Source organism: Neopelma chrysocephalum, unplaced genomic scaffold, assembly GCF_003984885.1.
Source record: "Neopelma chrysocephalum unplaced genomic scaffold, ASM398488v2 Primary Assembly neopelma1_63, whole genome shotgun sequence".
Lineage (NCBI taxonomy): Eukaryota > Metazoa > Chordata > Aves > Passeriformes > Pipridae > Neopelma > Neopelma chrysocephalum.
Genome location: NW_020897720.1, coordinates 165,778 through 187,285, shown reverse-complemented (window position 1 = coordinate 187,285; position 21,508 = coordinate 165,778). Strand labels below are relative to the sequence as shown.

The window sequence follows — 21,508 nt, the reverse complement described above, 5'->3', positions numbered from 1 at the left end:
CTTTGCCAAATGATAGAATTATTTGGTTGGAAGGGACTTTTAAGATCATCCAGTCCACCTTTCACTAGACCAGGTTGCTCCAAGTCCCATCCAGCTTGGCCTTGAACACTTCCAGGGATGGGGCAGCCACAGCTTCTCTGAGCAACTTGTGCCAGCTTAAAACCAGGAACCAATCCCATTTGAATGGGTCAGCAGCCAGAGTGGCTTCACTCACACTGGAGGCAGCTTTGCTTGGTGAGCAGACACACAAACATCACACACCCCCCCAGGGCATCAGCTGGTAAAGATGAAGCAAATCTCAAAAAAAATCCCCATGGGGCTGTCCTGGCTGCAGAGGATGGATCCTACCCCCAGCTCCTCAGACCACACTGCTCCCCAGGGATGGCACAAGTTGATCCATCAGCCTACACTACACACTCTCTGCTGCTGTTGGCAGTACCCCACCAGGAAGGCCTTCAGAATCCTGAATCCTTTCCACCTCCATCATTAAATTAACAACCCAAGCATTTGTTACAAAGTGTTATTTATTAGAATATTACATTGCACTTAAAAAATAAGGGAGGTCTGACCCCTGTCACCTTGAACCTACACGAAGGATGCAGGGCCAGACCTACAATAAATATAAATACTATGTACAGTTTATCTAAAATAAATAGATAATTTAAAATGAAAAATATCTTGTTAAATAGCTGTTACCCTCCCCCCCCTCCCTCCTGCGGCGAAGGAAGCCCCGAGCCCGGTGTCTCCTCCCTTTCACAGTTTGTTCCTCGGCACTGCAGTGGACGGAGAGCCGCCGGGCAGCCGGTCCCTCTCACCCCCGAGCCCGCCCCGTCCCCGGAGGTGGCCACGAAGCTCCTGCAGTGCCGCCGCTGCCCGAGCGGCCCCGTCGCGGGTGCCGTCCTGGTGCTCCAGCGAGCCCCCGACGTGCCGCAGCCCCGCTGGTCTCGCCTCTTCCAGGAGGTAGAAGTGCGTTATTAGTGCCGACCCCTGCAAGAGAGAGGCGGGAGAGCTCACAACACGGTCCTGGGCTGCTCTGCCCACAGAGCACGGTGGAGTAAAGGTGCCGAGTCCCACCCAGCCCGGCAGGAGAGCCCTCGCACCCGCCCAAGCCCCAGCTGCCACTCGCTGCGTCTCGGGGCTGCGCCCAGGAGGATGGGAGCCAGCACACCCAGGAGAGGTGGGCAAACATCCCACCCTGTGTCCACCCTGCTTCCCTTCCAGGGACCACGGCACTTTTCCCCCAGGGCAAATGGGACAGTGAGGAAAGCCCTGTTCTGAGTCTCCTTCACGAAAATTCAGCTCCAATGAACAGCTCAAAATCCCACTCCCAGCACTGTGACGAACACGACAGAAATTCTCCGAAGGCATTACTTCATCTTTACAAAGAACAATGACTTTTTCTTTTTTTTTTTTTAAGAAGGCAAGGAGCTGTGATATGTATGGCCACATCTAACGTCAGGGTTTGGATCAGACCAGAGGAAGTTTGACAGCTTTTCAGCACCCAGCCCTGCAGCCACCCCTGGAGTAGAGCACACCCCTCACCCACCACCCAGCCAGCCAGAGGAACATGGCATGGGCTGGCAGCAAGATCCCCTGTGCCCCAGCTGCAAGACCATTACTTGCTCTGCTGCAAGTAATAAGCAGAGTGGGAGTGAAAAGGAAAGGGGTTTTTTACACATATGTATAAATAGAAGCAATATCTAAGGAGGGGAAGTGACTCAGAGGGTCAGAGAGGGAGCAGAACAAGTGGGAAAAAAAAAAACCAAAACAGAAGCAGCTTCCCCACTGCCAAACATCCCCAAAGCACGGAGCACTGGGGCAGAGCAGGGACTTGGGGCTAGAAAGGAGGAGGTAGGAGGAATGAAGGAGTCAGAGAACAGGGACTTGGGCAGGAAGGTGAGATAAGAGGGTTGGAGCCCCGCACGGCAGTCCAAGCTTTCTGCCCAAATCCAGCCAGCTGCTTCTCCAGGCTTAGGCTGCCTTCAACACTCCTGCCTGGCTCTGGCACGGGATCCACATAGCAGTCCCAGCCAGCGTGAACAGCAGAGCCCCCAGATGTCCACCAGCCCCACTGCTGCCCCGTGCCCAGCCAGGGGCTCACCTCGCCAGCACCCGGCATCCTCAGTGATTCACAGTGATGCCCAGCTTGATTTTCTCTTCGTTTTCTACATCGTAGCCACCCCTCTTGTGACACCTGCGAGGCCAAGCAAAGGGATGCTCAGGGCAAGAGGTCCCTGCCACCCTCCTCTTGCGCGTGATCTTCCCAGGGACGCAGATTCCGAGAGTTCAGCCCTGTCCCACTCACCTGAGCATCAGCAGGGCTGCGATGATGACGAGACACAGGGAGGACAGGACAACAGCAACCACGGCCAGAGCCGTGGTGTGGTCGTACGCGCTGGGCGGGTGCTCCACCGGCAGCAAGAGGCCGTGGCAGCGCTCTCCGTGATACCCTGGCTGGCATCTGGGCGAGAAAGAAAGTCACAAAGGTTGGTGGTGAGCAAGCACAGGAGGTCATTGTGTCCCCCACACCCCTTGGAAGGCGGTATCTCTCCCTGGTACTGGTAAATTAAGTTTCTCCTGCACCAAGCGAAGACTCCTAGGAAGGTTAAACTCTACACCAGCAGAAGGCACCAGGGTCTGTCTCCTGCCAGTCCCTCCCAGGCAGAGCCAGGCTGCCCAGACCACCTCTGGAAGTAGGAAGGGAGCAGCATGGCAGCTGATCCAGTGCTTCCCATGGAGCAGGATGTCCCTGCACACCCTGACAGCCGAGAGGTGCCCCGTCCCTGCAGACTCGGGAGGTTACTCATGGAACAGAAATAACGCTCCCCACAGGGCTGTGAGGCTTCCAGCCCTTCCCAAGCCACAGCCCACTGATGTGACCAGATATATATATCCCTCTATATCCAGCACCACTGACCCTCGGGCTGATGTCCAAGCCGGGTTTAGCCCAGCCCTCCTCCCAAGCTCATAATGGCACATACCAGCGTTACCTCCCAGGCACAGCAGCAAGGCTGCACACAAGTCAGAGGTGCAGAACCCAGCCCAGCAGCATCCTCACTGCACCCCAATCCCCAGGGACCAGCCCAAGGAGGGAACACTCCAAGAGACCCTGTGACATAGGCAGTCAGCCACCAAGAGCAGCCACAACTTAGTGACACCAGTCAACGTGAGGCCTCTTTAGGAACAGTTGGCCACTGTTCCTAAAAACCATGATGGCTCTGGGAGATGTCACCCAGGGATGGGCCACCAGGCTGCAGAGCCCAGCCAACCCCCAAATCCCTCCTGCTTGCCCGTGCCCCAGGTTCTCTCCAGTCCCAGGGATCTTGGCTGTCCCAGTCCTAAGCAGGGGTTCTGCACCCCACATTCTGCTGGGTCACCAACACAAACTGAGTCGGCAGAGATCTCCCTTCACTGGCAGTCCCAAGTCCCCCATGCAAGGACTCAACTTCATGGCAGCTTCCACAGAGAGAAACTAGGGGACTAGAGGAGCTATGCAGAGCTCAATCCCTGCGGATTGCAGGGCATGAGATCCTGTGGGCACCATAAGCCAGGGAGCTATTATCTTCCCTGGGCTCAGGGCTGGGTGGCTCAGAGGATTGATAGTGAAGAACAAAGCCTCTTACATATCTGCCAGCTCAACTCCTGCCCACGTAAGCGGGGATCAAATGTGCACCCCTGGGTATTTCCTGTGGTAGCAAGTCCTGTATCAAGGTGTCCCAGCAGCAGGAAAATGCTTTCTCCTCTGCTTGCCTCATCTAGTCCCTTCTCTCTACCTGTACCCCAGGGGCATAGGTAAGCGGGGGTACACAGCCCTGTCCTTCATCAGGCCAAGGGACAGCTTGGGCATGGCTTTGGCAGGCTGTCCCCAAAGGTGCTACCTCCAGTCCTCCTCACTGGTGCTACAGCAGCTCATCCCGCCTGCACCAGTGCACCCCAACAGCCGCAGGAGCCCTAAGCTTTCGGAGTGGGGGGTGCAGGGTGACAGGGTCAGGATGAGGTCTCCCAAACCAGACCTGCAGAAGCCCTCAGCTGCCAGACTCCAGCCCCGCCCACCATTCTGCAGCCCTCAGCACCACAGGTCTCTGCACAGCAGCTCAGCCGCAGCTCGCCGTGCCAGCAGGGAATGCTGGATCCAGGGCCACGACAGGCTTTGGTGGGGCATGGACATTGCTCAAGAAGCACAAGGAAGAGGCCAAGTCATAGTTGTCCCCGCACAGACAGAGAACATGCACTAAAAATATCCTGTCCGTTTTTCCTCTGCCCGGCCCAGAGAATTGAAGGAACCGTGACTAAGGCTCCCCCGGCACAGGCACACGCCAGCAACTCACATGCAGGAGGGAGCTCCCAGCTCTCGGATGTACTTGCACTCGCCGTGAATACAGAAATCCTTGTACTTCCGCAGGCACGGGTCTCTCTTCTTCCCCAGGCCTTTGCCTTTTCTTCTTTTATTGCCGTTCCCTTTCTTCTTGGGAGTGACCAAACCTTGAGGCTTTGACAGGAAGGCAACTGGAAAACAATTTGGGAAGGAGAGAAGGGCAGTCAGACCAGCTCCACGTGCCAGCCGGAGGGAAGGCAGAGCCACATCCCGGGACTGCTGCAATTGCTCAGCCTTGGCTCCCACTGCCCTTTGTGCCGGGAGCTGCCCCCGAGCCCCCGAGCCCGGGAGAGAAGGGGGAGAAGGCATTTTTTTCAGCTCCTCACAAATATCATGGCCTTTCTGATTCATAAGAACAATTCTCAAGGAAAGAAAGGAGTCGGGCAGGGGGAACAGAGCTTTATACATCTCAAATGCTGCTATTATATGCACCAGTTTCCACTGAACACAGAACGTTGCTAATTACCCCTTTATCTGGCCTTTACTTCCCTGATGAGCGCAGGCTTTTCTAAGACCCTATTCATGGCTGTAATGGAGTCTCCTTCCCGTGGGCACAAGGATGCCTTGCTCACCCCAAGGCAGGAATAAAAGAGCAAGCCTGGCTTAAGTTTTGGTTTTGCAGAGCCAAAGAGGTGGGTAGGGAAGCGTTCCCATGAATTACAATGGTATGTTTTAATTGTGGTGCAGTGACCAGTGGTTTTTGGTGCCAGGCCAGCTCCCTGCTGGGTTGGTGGGAACTGGAGCACCAAGCTCCTTGCTCAGACACAGCCTAACACTAGCAACGGTACTGGAATGGTTTTTAAGATGTGCAGGTGCCCAAAAAAATCAGCTCCCAGCCTGACCTCAAAAGGTGCTGAGACGCTAGAGAGCACTCGCTGGTCCAAGGGGGATTTTTTAGCTCCTCCCAAACCACCACTTGGTATCTCTGGGAAAGGTGCACTAAGCCCTGGGCTGCTCAGGAAGGAGAGGGCAGCAGAGTCCAACCTGACAAGTTGTAACCTGCTCAATTCCTTCTCAGCCACTTCCTGGCTCCTGACGGAACCAGGGCCTCCCATGCTGGCACACACCGGTTGCACACCTAGTGAAGTTATTTCGACATCCTTCACACTGTGCCTGGAGAAAACCGATACTCCAGGAAACTCTGCGGCTTGGAAAAACCCCCGGACGAGGCTGTTCCATCCCCGGCCCGGCAGGTTATCTCCTGGACACAGCCAGCAGACACACAGTGCTGCTGACCCCCACTGCCACTCCCCCTCCCCGGGGCTCTGCCCTTGGACAGCCAGAGAAAGTTGGGAAGGTCTTGTCGGTAGGAAAAGCGGTCCAGCCAAGGTAGGAAGGGGGTGCTGCCTCTCTTCCCCTGCTCAGGCACCCTGGGGAAGGTGCCTTCACACAGGGGGCAGATCTCTCTGACCGTAGCTCAGTTCGAGGCATCGAGACAGTGCTCCGACAGTCACCAAACCCTCCCGTTCCTCCCAGCCTGCCCCTCAGCCGGGGGTCAGCCCAGGCCCACCAGATCGCTTGCCCTAGGACAGAGTCCCCTCCTTGGGGGATGCACAGGAACAGGCTGGAACATCTCCCAGCGGGAGGACACCTGCTTTTCCCAGGGGGCTGCGTCCCCTCGGTGTGAGCAGCTCAGCCCAGTTGGTCACAGTCTCCTGGCACAGCCAGAAAGCAAAGTAAAACACGGGAAAACGAGGGTGAGCTGTACGGGGCAGAGCACACTCCTGGTGTCAGGTACTGCCCTCGGCGAGCCGCGTGTTCGAGGCACAGGTACAGGTACGTGTCAACGCCCCCAGCCAGCGATGGGCCCCGTCCCACCCCCATGAGAGTCCCCGGGACACTCTCCGGTGTCAGCCCCGGTGGGAGGAGCCCCGTGCCAGCCCGGGTGCCAGCCCGGGAGCCCCGCAGAGTGGCAGTGCCCCCACCGCCCCCGTGCCGGCTGACGAGCCCTGCCGCGGAATGAGGAGCAGCCGAGCGTGGGCGGCGGTGAGTCACGGCGGGAGGGCAGCGCGGGTCCCCGGGCACAGCCCCCCCGAGGGGCTCTGCCTCCACCGACCACCGAGCTGGGACCCGGGACCCCTGGGACCCCGACAGCCTCCGGCACAAGTGCCGCTGCTCTGTGCTGGAGCCCCATGCGCTGGCCCGACTCGTGGCTGCTCCCGCGGGCGCTCGGTACCCGGGAACTCCCTCCTCGCAGCGCCCTCCAAAGCAGAGCCGGAGCTGCCGCCGGGGCACCCGCGGGGCTGAGCCGAGCCGAGCCGAGCACAGCCTGGCGCCTCCGAGTCCCCCTGCTCAGCCCGCCCCAGGACCCCCTCCCCATCGCGGCACACCCGTCCTGAGACCCCTCCCGCCCCGGGACCCCCCGTCCCTACCTCTCGGCAGCTCGCTGAAGTCGTCCCCCGAGGCCGCTCCGCCGCCCTCCTTCTCCGGGCTGCCGCCGAGCAGCGGGGCCGTGGCCGGGACCGGCGCTCCCCCTCCGCCGCCGCCCTTGTGCAGCACCTCGTTGTGCAGCTCGTTCCGGCGCAGCCCGCCCGCCGCCGCCGAGCACACTGCGGGGACAGCGGTCAGATGGGACAGCTCACTCACACTGCCCTGCCCGGGACACCTCCTCCTCCCCACGCGCGACCGGGACCGATCTTCCCGTCTGCTCACACCCGGGGACCCTCCACCCGGGACCGCAGCCTCGCCCGGGACCGCGCTTGCCCAGGACCATTTCCCGACACGTGTCCAGGACCCTCCAGGAGAGCCCGGCACTGGGACCCGTTGCCGTCCCCACGCGTGTCCGTACCTGCCGCCAGCAGCGCGTGGATCAGCACCGCCCGCCCGTCCATGACCCGCGGGCACACGCGTCCAGCCCCTGTCCCGCTCCGCTCGGCCCCGCTCCGGTGCCCGCTCTCCGGCAGCGCGGCCCCGCGCCGGGTAGAAGGCGGCGGGCGGCGGGGCGGGGCGGGGAGGGGCTGTCCGGCCGCTCCGCCCCCGGGAAGGGCTTCCCCACCGCCCCCGAGGGGGAGTTCCGCTGGCCGGGGACGGGACCAGGGCCAGGGTTCGGTGAGGTCTCGCTCCCGGAGAGGACAGGACCTGACCGGCCACCGCCGCCCCTGTGCTGGTGGGCGGTGGGAGCCTGGGAGTCGCAGGGTCCCTGCAGGGCGCAGAGGGCAGGCGATGGCCGAGGGACACAGCCTTTCCAGCCTTTTCCTGTGACTGGAAAGCGTGGCCTCAGGCAGGGGCAGAGGAGGGGGGTCCCGGCGCGCCCCCTGGCCTCAAGCCCCGGCTGACGGGACGGGTGCCTGGGATGGGCCGGGGGTGCCAGGGGAGCGACTGCACTTCGCAGGAGGAGCATCGGGTGAGAGGCAGGACCTCAGGGTGCAGGGCTGCACCTCCTCCTGGCCCTGACAGGGGACAGACTGCCATCCATGCGCCATCCTGCACATGGGAGGTGGTGGCAGCCAGAGGTGGTAGCAGAGACCCTTTCTGTCCCCAAGGCACCTTTGTGCCCTTATAGGGCTCCTGTAACTGATAGCATCACAGCCTCATCTCACAATCCCCCCTCAGCCATCCTTATCCCCATCCCAGCCCTCTGTGCATGGGCACTGCCAGCACTTCCCTGTCCCCTTCACTGCACTGGCAACCATGTGTTGTGTTTGGCCCAACCCTCAGCCCAGGTGACAGCCCAAAAAAACACCACTGACACCAGCGCTGGGCAAATGCAGGGTCCTGCCCTGGCTCCCGTTGAGGCTGGCCATGGCCCCTGGCTGGTTCCTCGAGGTCCCAAGCCCCCAGCCCATGGCTGGTTTGGGCTCAGCAAGGCACGAGCAAAATATTCCTTCCATTGTTGTTGGTGTCTCCAAGGAATACCACCGGATCTGGCACCCCCCTGCTCACGCCCTCCTCTTCTTGCTCAGACTTGACTTTTGCAATTGTTTGCGGGATGTTTTTCCTTCCGCCTCCTCTGGCCATCAGCAGCCCAGAGCCTTCGACAGCAGAACGAGGGGGTGGCCTGGGTGAGGGGTTGTGTCCCTGGGCAGCCCTGCACCCTGGATCCCGGTCCCTGAATGGAGATGGGATTTTTGCCCTTGCCAGTCCCCCACCACATCCCCAGGGCCAGGCGAGGCGTGCACAGGTGGCGTGTGCCGGCAGCATTTGCCAGCTGACCTGGCACCTCCGGAGAGGGAGGCACCGGCTCACGTCAGCAGCCAGGGAGGCTGTTGGCACAGAGGGTTGGCAGCGGGCAAAGGGGGGGGGATGTGCAGGCTGCCAATCCTGCCTGCCTTCTGCTGCCTGCCTCTGCTCTCTACCCCCTGCCTCTGCCTCCCAGAGCCTCCCATGACCCCTGCCCACCTCCTGCAGCCCCTCACAGCCTCCCTGCCTGCACCTGCTGCCAGCCATGCCCAATCTTATGCCAGGGGACTATGCTGGGGCAGCCCCCACAGGAGGTGGGGGGCTAACACCTGGGAAGGTTTGGGTGCCTCAACCACATGTCCTGCTGCCAGGGGTCTCCCTGTGTCCTCCACCCTGGCCAAGGGCACCACTCCACACACCATGGCACCCACCAGTATCATGGAGCAAACAGCCTGGTGGGCACCCAGGGCCTGATCCTTGGCCTCAGCTCCTGTAAGGCAGGTACCAGAACCCCAGGGACTCACGTGCCCACCCTCTGCACTCTCCCAAAATGTAACACTGCTGTGGTGGTGCCTGGCCCTGCTCCAGCTGCTCCTGGGCCAGATCCTGCCAGCGCCAGCAGGCTCCAGCACAGCCTGCCCGTGCCGGTGCTGCGGGTGTTTGTGGTCCTGTTTGTGGTCCTGCCACTGTGTTTGCACTGCACACAGCCCCGTGGTTTGTTTGCAGAGGGCCGAGGGGGCTGTCACGGTGATGGTGGCCCTGCCATCTCCCCATCCCTGGCAGGGTGCTGTGGCTGTGACCACATCTATCTGCTCCCCCACCACAGCCCACACAGGTGCCCTCTGTCAGCCCTGACACTCTCCTGGCCCTTGTCATCACATCCTTACTCCCCTGCTCTGGATTTGCTCAGTGGTGCCACATCCTTCCCCAACCATGTCCCCACATCCGCTTTCCTAAGGAAGAGCTGCGCAGCACCCTGGCAAAGTCACTGGTGCTGCAACCAACTCTTCAGGGTTGGCCCTGCCATCGCCTCAGCAATGCCTTGCAGGGTGCAGGTGGGACTGGGGACACGCTACTCCCCAGGAACAGCCTTGTCCATGTGGATCACCCAGAGCAGGCAGGTGGGTCCCCTGATCCCAGGTCCAGGTGGGCAGCTGGATGTGGCAGGACCCAGCCACAAAGGGTCCCGTGGGGCTGACCCTGCTGTTTTGAGGTGTTTGTTTTGGGCTTGGCTCCTGTGTATTGGTTTGTGGCCAGTTTAAACCAGTTCACAGCTTTTATAAGGTGTGGGATGAGTGGGATCCTGTGAGTGCCAGAGGGAACCCAGGCCTGCAGCTGCTGGTGCCGGTGGCCGTGCAAGCCCACATGCCCGGGGCAGGTGGCACAGCTCTCCAGGAGGCAGGGACCTGCTCACAACCCAGACCAGACTGGAGCAACCCCGGAGCTCCCTCCCAGGCTTTGGGCTGCAGCATCTTCCCCTCCAGGATGGCCCCAGCGGCCAGAGGAGATGGTGCTGCCCCGCAGCAGGATGGGGGGGATGTCACCTGCCCGCTGCTCTTCATCCAGCTCAACCAGCTCCTCAGCACCCCAGAGGGGCTGGAGTGGAGGGAGATGGCCAGGTAGGCAAACCCGCGAGGGCCACGCTATGGGAGTCCAACCTTCCAGCTCAGCTGGAGCCCAGGGCATCCCCCGAAGCCGGTGGTTCCTCAGCCTCGTCCCCAAAGCAGGGCTCCGGTGCCCGCGCTGGGCTGACTCATTTCATGGGAAAGGGCAGGGTGTCAGGCAGGGCGGGCAGTGACCCTGCGCGGGCACAGCGCCCTTCCTCCTGCTCCTCCCTGCTGCCTTTCCAGGGCTCCAGCAGCTGCGCCGGGGCTGGGATGTCCCGTACCCCACAGCACCCCTCCTCTGCTCGGCAGGGGCACAGGGACTCGGGCCACGGGGCTCTGGGAGCAGCAATGCGTCTTCCCCCGGGGTCGCAGAGTCTGTGGGGGGGTGCCAAATCCGCCGGGCTGTGGCTCTGCCCAGCCCCCTTCTCCCCGCACGGCCGCCCCGCCGGGCACGCTCTCCCCGTGCAGCACGGCGAGCGCCCCGCGGCAGCGCGCCCACCCCGGGGGACAAAGGGAAGCTCTGTCTGTGCCCGGCGTTAAAATATTTGGCATGGCCTGAGGGTGGAAACAGCTCAAAACACTTCTTTTCTGACTCCAGCCAGCGCTGCTAATGGCAGGGCCACCCCCAGTCCCGGCGCAGCCAGGGGGTGGGTGGGCTGGGAGCAGCCCTGGGGAGAAGGACTGGGGGATGCTGGTGGGTGACAGATGGGACATCACCCGGCACTGTGTGCTCACAGCCCACAGAGCAGAGTGTATCCCAGGCTGCACCGTGGCAGTGTGGGCAGCAGGGTGAGGAGGGGGTGCTCCTCCCCTGCTCTGCTCCAGTGAGACCCCCCCGGGACATCACATCCACCTCCTGTTCAAGAGGAGGCCATGGAAATGATCCAAGGGCTGGGACAGCTCTGCTGGCACAGCTCTGCTATGGAGACAGGCTGAGAGAGCTGGGGTTGTTCATCCTGGAAAAAGAAGACTCCAGGGAAACCTCAGAGCCCCTTCCAATATCTAAAGGGTCTCCAAGAGAGCTGGAAAGGGACTTTGACAAGGGCCTGGAGTGACAGGACAAGGGGGAATGGCTTCTCACTGCCAGAGGGCAGGCTTAGATGGGATATTGGGAAGAAATCTTTCCCTGTGAGGATGGGAAGGCCCTGCCACAGGTTGCCAGGAGAAGCTGTGGCTGCCCCATCCCTGGAATTGTCCAAGGCCAGGTTGGATGGGGCTTGGAGCAACCTGGTCTAGTGGAAGGTGTCCCTGCCCATGATAGAGGGGTTGGAACAAGATGAGCTCCAAGGTCCCTTCAAACCCAAACCATTCTGTCATCCCATGACTGTTGAAATCCCCCTGATCAGATCGGAGCGGAGTGTGGGTCTGCAGGAATGGAGGTGTGACCACCTTGGCTGCCCACCTGCCCCTGCTGTATGAACCCACTGCAGCCCCCTCTGGGCCCCCCAAACCCCTTGCTAAGCTCAGAGATGGACACAGGGTCCAGCTCCCACTGCCTGGCACGGGACACAGAACTGCCTTGCTGCTGACCCTGCACATCTCCCTGGGGCAGGTGGATAAAGTTCGAGGAGAAGGTGGAGGATGGCGGGGAGCGCTGGAGCACACCCCACGTCCCAGCCCTCCCCCTGCACAGCCTCTTCCAGCTGAGGACATGCCTGCAAAAGGGGACGGTGCTCCTGGATCTGGATGCCGCCAGTTTCAAGGAAATAATCGGTACATGGGTAATGCAGAAGTCATCTCCTGGGATGGGCTGGTCCCTGGAGAAGGACAGGCCACCAGGAGGTGCCTGTAGAACAGCACTGGTGAATGACAGCCGGGCATCTGCCGTGGCTGCTGCTCCAGCTAAGGGAGCTTTTCCCTGGGCAGCCAAGCAGGGGGACTCAGGGCTGTCCCTGTTCCTGCAGACAAGGTGCTTTCTGGGCATCCCGAGGAAGCAGAGCTGCAGCCTGCGCTGAGGGAACGCCTGACAGCCCTCCTGCTCCTCCAGCCACGGCACCAGCCCACAAAATCCCTGCTGCAGCTCCTCGCCGAGCTCACCCTCTCTCCCTGCCGAGGTATCCCACCAGGAACCCTTCCAGTGCCACCAGCCCAGGGCAGTGCCCACACTGCCTGTTCACTTGCACGTGTGGGTCTGCAGGAATGGTTTCCTCCCTTTCTTTGCAGAGAAGGCCAAAGGCAGGTCTGAGCCCGGAGCCCAGCTCTCCAAAACGCCTCTTAAGGAGCAGGTAAGGCAGGACGGAGCTGGGCTGGGAGCAGCTGCTGCATCCCAGGTGCCCAGCCACTGCATCCCTTTCCTTTCAGCTGAGAAACCGCTTTAGGAAGAAGGTCCCACCGGGAGCTGAAGCTGCTCACGTTGCTGTCGGTGAAGTGGAATTCCTGGAGAAGCCCGTCACTGCCTTCATTCGCCTCAGGCACGGGGTGTCCCTCGGCTCACTGGCTGAAGTTGCTCTCCCCAGCAGGTAACAGAGCACGGCCCATGCCCCTGTTCCCTCTTTGTCCCTGTCTTCCCATTCCCTCCCGCACCACACAGGGCTTTGCTTGGCCAAAGCAAAGGGAATTGCAGCCAGCGCCACATACAGTCCCAGAATCCTGCCTCAGTGCTTCCCCTCCGGCTTTTCCCAGCTCCTTAGGAGCATTTCGGGATGGGCTGAGAGCGGAGTATCTGTTGGGCAGCCCGAGAAGGACATCCCCTGGGTCATCCCCATCTGGGGTCTGCATTCCCTGTCCTTAGGAGGCTCTGGATGCTCTCCACTTACTGCCGGGAGCACGGGGCTGGCGGCGGGACGCAGGTTCGCAGGAGTCTCTTGCCCTCCCGCTGCCCACGACGCTCTCCTGAGCAGTGGGACGGGGTGAGGGGAAAGAAGCAGGAAAAGAGGTGTTCCCCCATGGCTGAGGAACGCAGCTGTGAGAGTAAATGAGAGTGTGTCTCTTCAGCTGGGCACTTCCTTAGGGAGGGCGCGGAGGAGGCAGGCGGGGATCAGGAGGGACATTGCCACCTCCTGGTCACTCTGCCCAGAGCACCCGTCCTGCAGGAGCTGGGAGGAGCAGGACATCCACCCACCTGCCGCTCTGTCCTCGGTGGCAGATGGGTGGCAGGTCCCCGCGGGTCTCATGTCAGCTCCTTGCCCTGAATTTCCCCCCCTCAAACGAGAGGGTAGAGACAGCTCGTCCCTACCCATCCCTTTGCCCATGGTACCATCCCCTTTGGTGCCAGGCTGTTCCAATGGCACAGCCACCACCTTGGGGCTGTCTCCCTCTCAAGTCCATCTCCAAGGTTTTAAGGTTTTCACATCAATATAGTAGTGCAGATGCCCGAGTGACAGCAATCCCGGGTGGCTTCTGTCACCTCCCATCCCCTTGGAGCAGGCTCCGGGGGACCTCCAGCCCCACATCAGGGCTGCAGCAGGTTCTGCTGAGCCCCACTCAACCCCACTCATGCTGCTGGAGGAGTTTCCCTGCCCTCTCTCTGGAGGTTTGCTCAGGGTAGTGTCCTGGAACTTCTCGGCAGCCTCAGGGTTCCAGGATTGTAACCCTGTTTCTGCCAGTTTTGGAAAGGAGGGGAGGGCTTGGTGAAACATTTGGCTGGACTGTCCCTCTGTAGACCTCATTAGTTTGCACCATCCTCTGAGGTGTGGGATTTTCACCATATTTTATCAAGGACCCTGAGCTCTCTTCCCAGTCTCCTCCCATGTCTCCAGAGTCCCGTCAAACCTGCTGCCCATGCTGCCAGCAGGCTCTCCTTCCCTAACACTCCTGCATCCTGCCTGCGAGCAACATTCCCAGGAGCATGATCCCACAGACACCCCCAGCCAAGACCTTGATCCCACAGACACCCCCAGCCAAGATCATGATCCCACAGACACCCCCAGCCAAGACCTTGATCCCACAGACACCCCCAGCCAAGGCTGTCTCCTCCTCTGCCCCAAAGACCTCTCCCACCACCCCCCCCAGCCCCGGTTCCTGCAGACCCTGTGATCCAGTGGGGTCCTGGCATCCCATGTTGTGGGCTCTCCATGCAGTGGCAACCCTCTTAGTGTGGTCACCCCTTAAGGTGGCAGGAGCCCTCCAAGCCTGGCCAGCTGCTGTCCCCAGCATCCCCACAGTCTCCCCTGGGAGAAGAATCCCCCAGGGAGCAGAGGGCTGCTACAGAGCTGTGCTGTCCCACCCACAGGTTCCTCTTCATCCTGCTGGGTCCCCCCAAAGCGAAAGCCTACCACGAGGTTGGCAGGGCCATGGCCACACTGCTGATGGATGAGGTGAGCCTGAGGCAGCACCCATGACTGGGATGGGCTGGGATGGTGCCACCAGGGCTCTTCTCCTCTGCAGGCTGCAGCAGAGGGCAGAGGATGGGGTGAACTGGTGGTTTCCCTTGCCTAGGATAAGAAAACTAAGGTTTGGGGTGGGTCTGTAGGATGTAGGGCACTGGTTGCACTGAAGTGGGTGGGTTTGTTCCTCGGTGAAGGCTGCAGGGTGGAAGGAAGGCTCCGAGGGGCTGAACACAGAGCCATGGTGGCTAAACCACAGCACCTCCCCACAGCTCTTCCAAAGGGTTGCCCGGCAGGCTGAGCACCGAGAGGACCTCATCACAGGGATGGAGGCGTTCCTGGATGAGCTGATTGTGCTTCCTCCTGGGAAATGGGACCCCAGTGCCCGAATTCCTCCGCCAAGCTCTCTGTCATCTCCGCACAGGAGGTGGGCTGGGGGGAGGGCACCCCAACCTCTGCCAGCCCCTCTGCAGGGTCCCAGGGTCCCCCACCTGTGACATTGAAACTTCCATCTCCATGGGGATGAAGCTGCCCTGGAGCAGGGAGGTCCTTCCAGCCAAGCCCCTCTGCAGCTCTGGCCAAGGACAACAGCTCCGGTCCCTGATGCTGTTAGTCCTGCTGTCCCACTTGGCAGGGGGTGGCAAAACCACCCCACACACCCTTCAAAAGGAGCTGCTGGGAATGCTGGGATTCAGCACTCGGATGTGAAGCTCATCCTCTGAGCAGGACACCCTGGGCTCTGCCCAGCTGCTCCAACAAAACTAGTCCTGTGAGCTCTGGCTCCAGGGCTTGCCGGAGGAGAACATGGTTGGGTTGGAAGGGACCTCTAAAGATCACCCAGTCCAATCTCCAGTCTCTCCTCCTCCTCCTGGTCTTTCTCCTCCCCATTATCAGGAGATACACAATGTTCCCCAACCCTGCTGGCACCCTTGTCCCTTCTCCATCCCCCCTTTGCCCTCATAGTGTCCCCTAGGTGCAGCTGGCCCCTGAGGGTCCCAACCTGAAGCCTGTCTCAGTCTCTGATCTGCCACAGGACCACTGTGGACCCATCAGACCAGCAGCCCCATGGCAACGGGGACATGGCAGCAGCTGGGGGCAGAGCCAGCCCAGGGCACCCAGGCTCCGGGGAGGAGCTGGAGAGGACGGGCAGGTGGGTGCCTGGAGGGACGAGGCGGTGGGTGACGGATTTGGGGCAGGGCACTGGCTGTCACGGGGCCACCGAGCCCCTCTGAGCTGGTGTTTCCCAGGGAAGGGATCATCCCTTGCCACGTGGCTGTGTGGGGGGTGATGCCCAGCTGTGGGGGCTGCTCTGAGACCTCCCTCCTCTCCTCTGGCCCAGGCTTTTCGGGGGGCTGCTGCGAGACATCCACAGGAAGGCACCGTGGTACGGCAGCGATTTCTCTGACGCGCTGCACCCCCAGTGCCTCTCAGCAGTGCTCTACATCTACCTGGCCACAGTCACCAACGCCATCACCTTCGGGGGCATGCTGGGGGATGCCACTGCCAACATGCAGGTCAGCACGGCCGTGGGGTGCCCGGCACCAACTCTGCTCAGCCCAGCCCACGGGGCTCCTTGGTGCCCACCTCCCACCAGTGCTCCTGGAGCATCCTGAGCATCACCCCAATCCTCCTCCTTCCCCCAGCACTGACCCTGCACTGTGCTGCTAGGAGGGACAGGCCCAGGATCCCCCTCCCTGCTGTGTGCCTGGCACCCTTTCCCTGCGTTTCAGGGGGTGCTGGAGAGCTTCCTGGGCACGGCCTTTGCTGGCTTCATCTTCTGCCTCTTTTCGGGCCAACCACTGACCATCCTGAGCAGCACCGGCCCTGTGCTGGTCTTCGAGCGCCTCCTCTTCTCCTTCAGCCAGTGAGTTCCCTGGCAGGGATGGATCCTCAGGCCACTGTCCCCTGGACGGGGCACGGGCCACCATCACTGCAGGCGGGTGTCGGTTGTGAGGTTTTGGGTCACTCTTCCCCCAAGGGACCACAGCCTGGACTACCTGGAGTTCCGCCTCTGGATTGGGCTCTGGGTGGCCTTTTTTGGTGTGGTGCTGGTGGCCACTGAGGCCAGTCACCTGGTGAGGCACTTCACCCGCTTCACCGAGGAAGGCTTCTGTGCACTCATCAGCCTGATATTCATCTACGACTCCCTGAAGAAGATGCTGAGCCTGGCAGACGCCTTCCCCATCAACTGGCAGTACCGGCTGGACAACGTCACCTCCTACAGCTGCACCTGCAACTTGTCCAGCCCCGGTGAGCCCAAGGGCTGAAGGTGGGTGGGGAGCAGGAGGCTGCTGCCCCAGGACCCCACTGGAAACCTGCTGCCTGGCCAGATGGTGGAGGAGGCTGTTTAATCCCATCCTCACCTGCCTGACCACATCGCACCTTCTTCCACTTCCCTCCGTGTGGTCTGTCCATCTGTCCCTGCCTCCTGGAACTGCCCTGGCACCAGACAGGGCAGTGCCAGGAGCACAGAGAGCTCCCGTGGCTCCAGGATGGGGGATGGCAGGGGCTGGAGGGGTTTGCTCTGCCGTTTCTAGCCCAGTCTGTAAACCAGAGAATGTTTCCTGGGGCTTGAAGATATGTGCACACTGACCATGGAAACAGCGCCCACACCAAAAGGATCAGTGCTAGGCCAGCCTGGGGACAATGGTCCATCCTCCCTTGGTGCTCCCTTGGCACCAGCCAGGCCCAGGACCTCTGGGATCCCATGGGGCCCCACCCAGCATCCTGAGCCCTTGGGGAGACCCTAAGGACCCACACCGTTGGCAGCACTGTCCCACTCATCCCTGATGGAGCCAGCAATACCCTGACCCTCCTTCCCCTTGCAGGTCACAGCTCTGCAGGGAATGACACACTGCTGCTCTCGCCCCTGCTCCCCCCACAGGTACAGCCCCTGCTCCCAGGCAGGTGGGAGAGGGGCCGGGGTGGGCCCAAAGTGTCCACGCACGACCCCTCCTCACCTCCTGTCCTGTCCCTGCAGCCTCCCGCCACCCCAGAGGGGCTGAGCAGGACCCAGTGCCTGGACCGAGGCGGGCACCTCCTGGGCACCAGCTGTCCGTATGTGCCCGATGTCACCCTCATCTCCTTCCTGCTCTTTGGGGGCACCTTCCTCTCCTGCGCCGCCCTCAAGCGCTTCAGGAGCAGCCGCTACTTCCCTGCGGGTGTGAGCATCCTTTTGCCACCCCTGTGGAATGGCCACCCATCCCATCAGTGTGGGGATGGCTCCAGGGGAAGCTGTTGGAGCAGCCCCCACCCCAGGCATCCCAGGAACCCTTTCCATCTCCACGTGCAGGTGCGGAAGCTGGTGAGCGACTTCGCCGTCATCCTGGCCATCCTCGCCTCCTGCGCCATCGATGCTGCCCTGGGCCTGGAGACCCCCAAGCTCCTTGTTCCCAGCGAGCTGAAGGTGCTGGTAGGGTGGGCACGGCACTGTCAGGGCATGGGGCTGTGCCCCTCACAGTGGCAGTGCTGTCATTGTCCTTCCCACTGCCAGCTCCGGCCCTACAGGGGTGTGGGCTCTATGAGCAAATGAGAAGGGGCTGAACAGATCTCATGCTCTGTAAATAGCATGGCTTAGGCCCGGACTGACCCCATCACTGTACAGCTCACACTAGAGCAAGAGCCACAGGCTCACCTCTGGGCTTGGGCTCCCTGCCTTGGGTGTGTGGTGGGGCTGGCAGTGGCTCAGAGCAGCCCATGCTCACTGCCACCTCCCTGGGCTCACCATCATCACTGCCCCGTGCCACCTCTTCCACCCGCTCCACCTGCCCAGCTCCTGGCTTGTGGTGTCCAAGAGCAACCCCCTGCTCTGCCACAGCCAGCATGTCCTTGTAGGGGATGTGGTAGGTCACGCTGCCCAGGAGCATCCCCAGGATAAAGGAGGATGCTCTTCCTCTCCACATCCCTGGGTACCTGTTGAGCTCCAGCCTGGGCACCTGGGGCTGGTCCTGTCACTCTGCTGTGCCACACACAGGTGGGTGGCAGCTGCCATGACCCTTCTGCTCCCCACAGCCCACAAACCCAGCACGGGGCTGGATCATCGTCCCCTTTGGAGCCAACCCCTGGTGGGTGTGCCTGGTGTCCGCCGTGCCCGCCGTCCTCGTCACCATCCTCATTTTCATGGACCAGCAGATCACAGCCGTCATCCTGAACCGCAGGGAGTACAAGCTGCAGGTGAGCAGGGGACAGGAAAAGGACCCAGGTCCCAGCTGGGCCATGTGGAAGCAGCCAGGGCAGAGTGGGACCCCAAACCAGCCAGTAGGGTGGGCAGACCCCACCACTGCCCCTCTGATGCTGCTGGGGAGATGGCTCACCCCCAGCCCTGCTGCCTCTCCCCCTGCAGAAAGGAGCAGGCTTCCATCTGGACCTCCTCTGTGTCTCCCTCCTGATGGTTGTCACCTCTGTCACCGGCCTCCCCTGGTACGTCTCGGCCACTGTTATCTCCCTGGCGCACATGGAGAGCCTGAGGAAGGAGAGTGAAACCTCAGCCCCTGGAGAGCACCCCAAGTTCCTGGGCATCAGGTACACGAGCCTGGGCCCCGCTTGGGGGGACCCCTTGCCCATGGCTGCAGAGCCAGGGGACAGGGACATGCCCACCCTGGCCATCAGAGCCGGCTTTGGGGACACCGGTGTCTCCCCAGGGATGCTCCCATTCCCTGTGCCCATCCAAGCTGAAAAGAGCAGAGACCCCAGAGCCAGGAGGGCAGGCAAGGGGGTGGGCTCCCAAGGGACCCCTGTGACACCTGCACTGCCACACACAGGGAGCAGAGGCTGACAGGCCTGGCCGTCTTCGTCCTGATGGGAGTCTCTGTCTTCATGGCCCCTGTGCTGAAGGTAGGGAGCCTGGATGCTGGGTAGGCCTCTTTTCCTAGGCAGGGGAATAATTAAAAGCACTATACTACTCCCCAAGAAATTCCCAGATATCCTTAGTGAAGATACTAGAAGGCAAATGCCAAACCCAAACCAAGGAGCATATTGACATCTATCTGTATGGAGACTAATGGCACTACACTTAAACATCTACCTTGCCATCTTAGTGTAAACATGAGCAAAGGTCCCCAACCACGTTTTGGTTTGTTGAATAGTCTGTATCATTAGTATTGTGATCTCTTTTCTAACCCAAGACCTCCCCCATATATCCTGCAAGGCTGGGGGGTTCCTTGTTCCATCGATCCAGGGAAGCCTGGCTGGCAGGCAGGGAGCCACGCAAAGGATTTGGGCCAGGCAAAGGATTTGGCTCCCGTGCCACAGGAGGGTCAGCACACAAGGCACTGTGGCCATGTGTCAGCTGGCCACTGTCCTCATGCACATCAGGGTCCCCTGTGCTCCCCAAACACCCCCCACCACACCCTCCACACTGTCACATGGAGGTCCCAGCCTGGCTGCTGTTGGTTTTCACCTGCTGCTGCTGCTGCCACGGCAGGAAAAGCCCCTCCAGTGGCCCTGGATTACCTGGGGGCAGGTGGGAGGTGCCTTTTCCTTGACCTCTCTCCTCACCCCTGAGGCTGCCCTTGCACAGCCTTTGATATGGGCCCCCCAGCATTCTCATCTCCAAACTGGAAATATGCGGAACTGAAGGATGGATGAGGAATTGGCTGGATGGCCGTGTCCAGCGACCTACAGTCAGTGTCCCAACATCCAAATGGAAACCAGTAATAAGTAAGGGTCCCTACTGGGACCAACACTCTTTAACATCCTCATCCAGGACACAGACAGCAGGATGGAGCTCGTTTGCAGGTGACAGCGAGCTGAGAGGTGCAGTGACACACCTGAGGGACAGGATGGCATCCAAAGGCACTCTGGAGGACATGGGCCCACGTGAACTTCATGTGGTCCAACAAGGGCAGGCTGGGCTGCTGGGAATGAAGGAGGCAAAGGCTGGGGACACACATGGGGGCTTTTACACAGGAGAGGACACTTGGCAGGCACAGCCCCCCAGGGAACAGCCCCGCTGACCCCCCATCCCGCTGTCTTGCAGCACATCCCGATGCCGGTGCTGTACGGGGTGTTCCTGCACATGGGGGTGGCGGCGCTGAACAGCATCCAGGTGAGGGGGGGCTGCACTGGGACTGCTGGTGGGGGCTGCTTTGGGGATCAGGGGGTTTGCTCAGCACCAGCTCCCACAGGATTTTAGCTCTGCAAGATGTGCACCCTGGCACGGGGCTGCCTCCCCTGCCAGGCCCAGGACAAGGAGGGGGAAAAAGACATTTCTGGGGCAGAGGGAAGGGAAAGGGAGGTGTCTGGGATGCTGAGGAGCTGGATTAACTTGTGTACTGATGGGTCAGGTGGTTTGGGAGAAGCAGAGGGACCAGTGGATAATCCAGACTTGCTCTTGAAGCCACAGGGACTTCCCCACCTGGGAGCTGGGGACCTGCTGGTCCTTTGGCATTGCTGCTGCTGAGCCAGCTCTGTTCTTCTCCTGAGAAATCCATGGAGAGGAAAAAAAAATCCCCACTCCAGAATTATCTACACCACTTTTCCCTCTAAACAGTACATTTTCCTTGCAATTATCCTGCTTTGTAGGACAGGCTGGGAAAATCCCTCCCTCCCTCTGCCTGGGAAACCCAGAGCTGTTCTCTGGAGGCTGCAGCAGTTTCCTGCATGCAGGGAGTTCCATCAAGGGCTGTTATCTCACAATTAACCCATTAAGGCCACCTTGAGTCCTTTTGTAGAGGTCTGCCTAGAAAGTGCTCCTCCTGGCTTGGGGGGGTGGTGGTACCAGGACCACCGGTCTTGCAGACAAACGCCCTGTCCCAGCATCAGCACAGATGGCAGGAGGGCTGAAACGCAGACACGAGGGCAAAACCCCATTCTGCCGGCCCCGGGGCCCAGCAGGGAGGTGGAGGTGTGTGACCCACCCGCCGTCCTCTCGCTGCAGCTCCTGGACCGTGTGCGGCTGCTCCTGATCCCAGCCAAGCACCAGCCAGACCTCCCCTACCTCCGCCACGTCCCCCTGCGCCGGGTGCACCTCTTCACCGTCATCCAGCTGCTCTGCCTGGCCCTGCTCTGGGTCCTCAAGTCCACCACGGCCGCGATTATTTTCCCGGTGATGGTACGACACCCCTTGAACCGGCAGCGCTGCCTTGGGGTTGGGCTGGGTGCTGCCCACCCCAGTGGGGTCCCCGGGATGTTCCTTTGGGAAG

The 21,508-nt window shown here is 60.9% G+C and overlaps 2 protein-coding genes across 2 annotated transcripts in view; one reads left to right on the top strand and one right to left on the bottom strand.

Moving 5' to 3' along the window:
* Nucleotides 1-506: 506 nt before the first annotated feature.
* Nucleotides 507-7,267, bottom strand: HBEGF (heparin binding EGF like growth factor). Its single transcript, XM_027682891.1, has 6 exons — nucleotides 7,164-7,267; nucleotides 6,748-6,924; nucleotides 4,329-4,506; nucleotides 2,306-2,461; nucleotides 2,102-2,194; nucleotides 507-987 (listed from the first exon to the last, which is right to left on the bottom strand). Exons 1-5 carry the CDS (start codon nucleotides 7,204-7,206, stop codon nucleotides 2,122-2,124), a joined length of 627 nt encoding a protein of 208 aa, XP_027538692.1. The 5' UTR covers nucleotides 7,207-7,267; the 3' UTR covers nucleotides 507-987; nucleotides 2,102-2,121.
* Nucleotides 7,268-9,686: 2,419 nt separating this feature from the next.
* SLC4A9 (solute carrier family 4 member 9) overlaps nucleotides 9,687-21,508 on the top strand; it is a 12,440-nt gene continuing 618 nt past the window's right edge. The window contains exons 1-19 of the mRNA XM_027682802.1: nucleotides 9,687-10,113; nucleotides 11,654-11,814; nucleotides 12,006-12,155; nucleotides 12,265-12,326; nucleotides 12,403-12,560; nucleotides 14,273-14,357; nucleotides 14,639-14,848; nucleotides 15,428-15,516; nucleotides 15,706-15,880; nucleotides 16,097-16,230; nucleotides 16,345-16,616; nucleotides 17,162-17,194; nucleotides 17,303-17,529; nucleotides 17,659-17,772; nucleotides 18,378-18,539; nucleotides 18,709-18,887; nucleotides 19,127-19,199; nucleotides 20,344-20,412; nucleotides 21,244-21,417. Coding sequence (XP_027538603.1) covers nucleotides 9,860-10,113; nucleotides 11,654-11,814; nucleotides 12,006-12,155; nucleotides 12,265-12,326; nucleotides 12,403-12,560; nucleotides 14,273-14,357; nucleotides 14,639-14,848; nucleotides 15,428-15,516; nucleotides 15,706-15,880; nucleotides 16,097-16,230; nucleotides 16,345-16,616; nucleotides 17,162-17,194; nucleotides 17,303-17,529; nucleotides 17,659-17,772; nucleotides 18,378-18,539; nucleotides 18,709-18,887; nucleotides 19,127-19,199; nucleotides 20,344-20,412; nucleotides 21,244-21,417 — 2,781 coding nt within the window. The 5' untranslated portion in view covers nucleotides 9,687-9,859. The remainder of the gene's footprint in view (nucleotides 10,114-11,653; nucleotides 11,815-12,005; nucleotides 12,156-12,264; nucleotides 12,327-12,402; nucleotides 12,561-14,272; nucleotides 14,358-14,638; nucleotides 14,849-15,427; nucleotides 15,517-15,705; nucleotides 15,881-16,096; nucleotides 16,231-16,344; nucleotides 16,617-17,161; nucleotides 17,195-17,302; nucleotides 17,530-17,658; nucleotides 17,773-18,377; nucleotides 18,540-18,708; nucleotides 18,888-19,126; nucleotides 19,200-20,343; nucleotides 20,413-21,243; nucleotides 21,418-21,508) is intronic.